We start from the raw sequence: 7438 nt of genomic DNA, 5'->3' as shown, positions 1-7438 counted from the left end.
AAAATACACATTTATACATGTTGCACTAATTAAGTTGGGTTTTACTCATGGAAATATATAACTGCCTTTATACAGTATTTTTAAATAGTGAGCCCTTACTTGAGGATGATCATATAATATTGCAATCATTTTTAAAATATCAGTGAAATCTAAACAACTGAAATACTTTTAAAATATTATAGCTCTATTTGTGAAGACAAAAATGTGTGGATTAAAACATGTAGCTCAATTTATAAATTACCATTATATAGTTTAAAAACCTCCTGTCTAATCAGATTTGCATAACTCAAACCTAATTTTATCATACACCAAAATAAAAAGACAACAACCTAGTTGTCAACAGTCAAAAGTCAGCAGTTTAAAAGATTTATTATTTGATTTTTTAATAAATATAAAAGCCAAATTGGAGCAAAATAGTTTGCTTTGTAGCATGCGCACATCCTTTGACTTATTCTGTCAAAGTAAAACATTCGTTTTTAAGTGACAATACTAATAATATAATATTTTTTTCTTCAGCCATTTTGAAAGAGTAAAGTAGTTTTATTTATTATTATTTGTGTTTCCCAGTACTGGTTTGTGGCTGGAAGGGTAACCGCTGCGCAAAACATATGCCGGTTAGTTGGCAGTTCATTCCGCTGTGGCAAGCCCTGATAAATCAGGGACTAAGCCGAAGGAAAATTAATGAATGAGCACACAAACGCCAGTACCACAAACATACCACAAGATGGCGGCCTTGCATCGGTAAGGAAAATACCTAAACAAAACCATTCCATGAACGCACACAATGCAAGATTTCGACTGATAGTCTGATAGTACTAAACCCAACAATTTTATCCTCTAGTTCTTGTCATGCAGACTCCCAAGTCAGTCAAATTACATCCTCACAAAAAAGCCCACAAATATTCCATCAAAGCGTTGCTCAAATACTGGGAACTGAAACCTAATGAACCTTTTTGGTAACCATGTTAAACTGGTCTGAAGTTACCCGAGCTCATGACTAGTTCCATGTATAATTCATCTCCTCAGTAATCTACTCACCTTCAGGGAAGCAACCCGACTCCATTAGCCTGTCTACCTGCCCTGAAGAAGCACTCGAGTTTGGAAACTGTCAACAGGTAAGAACATTAATGATTTTCTAAGGGATTTACAGCAATATTTCTCTCATATATTGCTTATGAATTACTTTTTAAAAAGTAAAGCTCAACAGAGGTATAAAGGCAGTGTAATGTTTTAGAACTGTTTAATATTCAATGAAGGCTCATTATGGATGATGGAAATATTCAACATTGAGGGTTGGAGGTTATTAAACCCATATGGGTAAAAAAAAAAAGAGAAAGAAATACGGTTTAATATGCTAAATATATCTTGTAACTGTGAGGCTCAGTGTTTTGGAAATCGAAAATATATTTAATCTCAACCTTCATATAGCAATGTTTATTTTAAACATTAATTTTAGGGCCAAGAAAATAAATTTCCAACCCTTTCCACAGTAAAATGTGGATGATATCTATTGTATCCGTTATTTAAAAATAATACTAATAAAAATGATAATAATTCTAAAGGATGTTCCTTGCTTTTAATGTTTTAAACAACAAACAAACAAACATTTTCTTAAAAAATAAATGCTTTTAAATACATATTTATAAAATACATAAAAAATTTAAACTGTGGAAAATATATTTATATAAATTAGTTTTTCAATTCTATTTATTTTTTGGCCATTTTTGGTTTATTTTGAAAGTATTATTTTAAGATATTTGAAAACCTACAGTACATGTGTTATCTTTCTCAATAACTTACCACTGAATGTCATTTCTTATAAACAGAAGTACTGCTTGTAAACGAATGTAAACACAAACTCTTGGTTGATGGAAAGAGTGACGTTGTGAGTCTCAAACAAAACGTTTGTATCTTGTTCAGCACACAGGACAACCTGACCTGACCCACTGTCTTATCCAGTTTACTGACGGTTTGCTTGTTCTTTTGATGTGAAGGTAATGGTTTAGGATCATGGCTGAACAAAGGCAACGGGCCCTGTCCACATCAGGGGAGGCTCTTTACCAAGTTCTGGGCCTTGACAAGAACTGCACCCATGATGACATCAAGAGATCCTACAGGTACGACGTGACTCACACTCTTATTCGTCCAGAGATGCATTTACTTTGGCTCATGGTTGCTCTTTTGATGGAGCGAAAGATGGAGAAATTGCCAAACTGCGCCTCCTTCCTCTATAATCTCAGCCTTCAGTTGCAGTGGAGCTGCATGAATATAATATGACTTCCACAAACCTAAAATATTCATTATGCTGAACAGATGGCATTGGGTATTTTACTGGGATATCAGGAATGATGAAGGAGTCTTACATGAGATGTTGGGGGTGCAGGATGCGTGTATGTGCATGAGTGATTCTGGACTGCAGATTTCAGAGCACCATGGAAACGCATCAACCTTACTTTCAGTGGTAATATCCCAATGCTGAGATCAAACTTGTAGGTTTCACTTGTCATTTGGGTTAAAAACTGCATAAAACGTTACACTGCTGCAGGGCAACACATGGGGCATCCTGAAGGGGAAAAATCTTTTTAAACATACAATTTTGTAAATAAAAGGGTATTTTTTTAAATATATTGAAATATAAAGGTGTATTAAAACCATTGACTTTTAAGCCTTTTGTTTCTAGAAATAAATGACCTTTATATATATATATATATATATATATATATATATATAAAAAACTTAAAAAAAAAAATTAAATTACTTTAAATTAAATAAATGATAAATAAAAAGTTAGTACCTTACTATTAAGTTATTATTATAGAAAATTTTGATTATTTTTAGATTAACACTGTGATTAAATAGATAGATGGATTGATGGATTGATGGATGGATGGATGGATAGTAGTTAGATAGACGGACGGACGGACGGACGGACGGACAGACAGACAGACAGACAGATAGATAGATAGATAGATAGATAGATAGATAGATAGATAGATAGATAGATAGATAGATAGATAAATGGACGGATGGATGGATAAATAGACAGAGGGAGGGAGGGAGGGAGGGAGGGAGGTATGGATGGATAGATAGATAGATAGATAGATAGATAGATAGATAGATAGATAGATAGATAGATAGATAGATAGATAGATAGATAGATAGATAGATAGATAGATAGATAGATAGATAGAAGGATGGATGGATGGATGGATGGACGGATGGACGGATTAATGAACGGACGGACGGACGGACGGACGGACGGACAGACAGACAGACAGACAGACAGATAGATAGATAGATAGATAGATAGATAGATAGATAGATAGATAGATAGATAGATAGATAGATAGATAGATAGATAGATAGATAGATAGATGAATGGACGGACGGACGGACGGACGGACAGATAGATAGATAAATGGACGGATGGATGGATAAATGGACAGAGGGAGGGAGGGAGGTAGGGAGGTATGGATGGATAGATAGATAGAAGGATGGATGGATGGATGGATGGACGGATTAATGAACGGACAGATGGACGGGCAGACAGACAGACAGACAGACAGATAGATAGATAGATAGATAAATGGACGGATGGATAAATGGACAGAGGGAGGGAGGGAGGGAGGTATGGATGGATAGATAGATAGATAGAAGGATGGATGGATGGATGGATGGATGGACGGATTAATGATTATTAAATAAAATATGTATTGTATATACAGTACAATATAGAATTTATTATAATATTGTAAATATAAAAAATATATTTTAAACGAATATATGAAAAAATAAATGTATTGCAGTCTATGTGGAACTTGCTATGGTATACATACATTATTAATCATATTTTAAAGGAAGAAAACATTATAAATATTTAATACATATAAATACATTAAAAATAGGTGTAGAAAAATGTGTATTTTCTGATGTATTGTTCCTCTAGCTGCAATTAATTCGCAACTCATGCAAAACTTTGGCTCCTTCAGTATCTTGTATGCTAAAATATGAAGGCAACATGTCAGAGGGCTTCATTAGACAAGTTCATTTCAAACACCAAACTGATGTTCCGCCAATTATACAGCCTAATTACTCTAATTTACACGTTGTTCAAGGAAGCATTTAAATGGTTAGCATTTTAACAGCACTTGTTTGCTGTTAATGAATATATAATCATCACAACTCTTGCAGGCGCCATTGGCTTAATCAAAAATTAACAAGCGAGTGTGCTCGGAGCATTATAAATTATGAATTACATTTTTGTTTTTGGTTCAGCAACAACAACAAAAAATGTAAAACACTGCCAATCTTAAGGTGAGACACCTTTTTGTCGTTTAAGTTTTTGGCTTTGTATAAATAGATATTTTTTTAATCTAATATATAAAGTATTTCTTTTGTTGCAATTGATTAATTTGTACCTTCATATTACAAATGAAAGACATGCAATAATATTATAAAGGCTGATTTTTTTTCTGCATTGTAAAGGTTTTCATAAAGCAAATGTGTTTACTAGATATTTTTCAAGACACTTCTATACAGCTTAAAGTGAAATTTAAAGGCTTAACTAGGTTAATTAGGTTAACTAGGCAGGTTAGGATAATTAGGCAAGTTATGGTATAACGATAGTTTGTTCTGTAGATTATCTAAAAAAAATAGCTTAAAGGGGCTAATATTTAAAACTTAAAATGGGTTTAAAAAATAAAAACTGCTTTTATTCTAGCCAAAATAAAACGAATAAGACTTTTTCTAGAAGAAAAAATATTATCAGACATACTGTGAAAATTTCCTTGCTCTGTTAAACATAATTTGGGAAATATTTAAAAAGAAAAAAAATTCTGACTTCAACTGTATATAGTGTCATACTGTATATAATATTCAGGTCTGGACTCTGTGGAAGCCATTTCATGACTGTCATTGTTTCATCAGCTGTTTTTGAACTGCAATGTAAAGGTTTTCATAAAGGGAATATGTTAATATATAATTTCCCTGATTATATATACAGTTTGAATTACAGAGTAATAAAAGTCCCAAAATATCTCTTTGACTTAATGTGTCGAAAATTTTGACATTAAAAAATGTCAAAAAACTATTTAGAACCTGACTTCATCTAGTGGTCAGATTGTTGTGTTAGAAATTTAAGCAAATTGATAATTTTTTAATTAAAAACGCCTCATTTGCATATTTAAACACGACATTTAAAAAACCTTTCAATACGAAAAACCTGCAAGTATTAATGTACTTATTCGACAAAAAAACAATTAGTTAAATTTTCACCGTTCATCTACAGCAGGGGTGTCAAACTCAATTCCTAAAGGACCGCAGCCCTGCAGAGTTTAGTTCCAACTCTGATTATACACACCTGATCAAACTAATTGAGTGCTTTAGGCTTGTTTGATACCTACAGATAGGAGTGTTGAAGCTGGGCTGGAACTGAACTCTACAGGGCTGCGGCCCTTTAGGAATTGAGTTTTACACCCCTGATCAGCAGTGTCTTAACTATAAACTTTTACTAAGTAAAAATAGATTTATCCTCCTCCCCATTTCTTTGGACAAAATAGTATCAAAAGTCTGTGTTTAACTTGACCTCTTTAGCACAAATTTTTCAGCAGTTCTAAAAGTTCTTTTTTAGATTTAGCATGTTCTAACTTTCTTTTTCTCTCCAGGTGAAACTGCTTATAGTATTGCTTAGACTAACTATTTATTCACCTTATTCTTCGCGTATGAGGGGGTGCAGCCATTTGAATCTTTTTGGCTCAAGACTTCCGGTCTCATTCACGTCCATTCATTTTTAGAGGTTAAAAACAGCTCGTAATGCTGCTTTATGTTGCAAACTGATCTTTTCTTATTATATTATTCAACTTTTTATGTATAATCATGCAAACACTTGTTTGTAGAGTGAGTAGTTTGACCGTTTTCTGCCGTTTATTATTTCTAGTCATTTCTCCCATAGGCAGCTGAATCGGAAGTCCTAAAACAATTGTAGAATTAGGTCAATAAAGTCATACTGTAATAATATTCAAGTCTGGACTCTGTGGAGTCTTTGTTTCATCAGTGGTTTTTAAACTGCATTGTAAAGATTTTCATAAAGGGAATATGCTGATATAGTATTTCCCTGATTATATACACATTTTCAATTGTAGAGTATTAAAAAGTGGCAAAATATCTCTTTGATTTAATGTGTCAAAAATTTTGACATTAAAAAATGTCAAAATACAATTTCGAACCTGACTTCATCCACTGGTTAGATATTTGTGCTGGAAATTTATGCAAATTGGCTCATATTTAACTAAAGATACCTCATTTACATTTTTAAACACAAGATTTAAAAAAAAAACTTGCAATACAAACATATTTGCAATTATTAATGCACTTAATCGACAAGAAAAGAATTAGTTAAACTTTCACCCTGCTCATCTGCAGCATCTTACCTATAAAGTAAAAATAGATTTATACTCCTCCCCATGTCTTATGACAAAATACTATAAATATTTATAGTTTGATATCCGATCATCCACAACCATTCTTAGGTTAGGGATATTGCATTTCACAGCTTTATAAAATGTCAAACTCTTCCTTATTGCTTTACACAGAGAGTTTGGACAAGCTGGCATTCATTGAGAGCGCAGACCTGAACTGAGAGTCAGAGACAGAGACGTTTGCAATGCACTGCTGCTTCTAATGGGAAAAATGTCAGACTCGGTGACGTTCCTCTCGTGTGCCGAGGAGCTTTCGGAGGCACTAATGGGGTCTGCGGTCTTGCCGACACACAGACAGGTCAAGCAGCGAGCGCAGAAGACAGCGAGCCGCTAAAAGTCACACCCTGCTGAGATCATCAAACAGACAGACAGCATTTTAGAGCGCCACATGTTAATGAGTCGCCTCTCACTGTGTGCCCGTCCAAATAATATATATACTTTTTTTCTGGCTAAAATACATTTTACATGTATGCAAATATATATTTCATAAAAGTGAGGCTTGACAAAATATATTTTTGGAATCTAAAGTGAATATAGTTTCTACCTTCAAACTATAGTTTTAAATTTAAGACAATAAGCTTTCCAAAATAGATGGACATATCTATATATATACACACACACACACACACATATATATATATATATATATACATGTTTTAGTGCAGCTAGAATAAAAGCAGTTTTTAATTTTTTAAAAACCATTTTAAGGTCAAAATTATTAGCCTCTTTCAGCTACATTTTTTCGAAAGTTTACAGAACCATCGTTATACAATAACATGCCTAATTACCCTAACCTGCCTAGTTAACCTAATTAACCTAGTTAAGCCTTTACATTTCACTACAAGCTGTATACAAGTGTCTTGAAAAATATTTAGTCAAATATTATTTACTGTCATCATGGCAAAGATAAAATAAATCAGTTATTAGAAATAAACAGAAAATGGGGGAAAATAAACAGGGGG

At 33.2% G+C, this 7438-nt stretch overlaps 1 protein-coding gene across 1 annotated transcript in view; it reads left to right on the top strand.

Annotated features, from left to right (window-relative positions):
• Positions 1-1069: 1069 nt before the first annotated feature.
• Positions 1070-7438, top strand: part of dnajc5b (DnaJ (Hsp40) homolog, subfamily C, member 5 beta) — a 16601-nt gene continuing 10232 nt past the window's right edge. Inside the window, exons 1-2 of the mRNA XM_056450358.1 lie at positions 1070-1115; positions 1995-2117. Coding sequence (XP_056306333.1) covers positions 2011-2117 — 107 coding nt within the window. The 5' untranslated portion in view covers positions 1070-1115; positions 1995-2010. The remainder of the gene's footprint in view (positions 1116-1994; positions 2118-7438) is intronic.

The sequence above is a fragment of the Danio aesculapii genome, chromosome 24 (genome assembly GCF_903798145.1).
Source record: "Danio aesculapii chromosome 24, fDanAes4.1, whole genome shotgun sequence".
Lineage (NCBI taxonomy): Eukaryota > Metazoa > Chordata > Actinopteri > Cypriniformes > Danionidae > Danio > Danio aesculapii.
The sequence above is the reverse complement of the archived record's forward strand: the minus strand, read 5'-3'. Positions and strand labels throughout refer to the sequence as shown.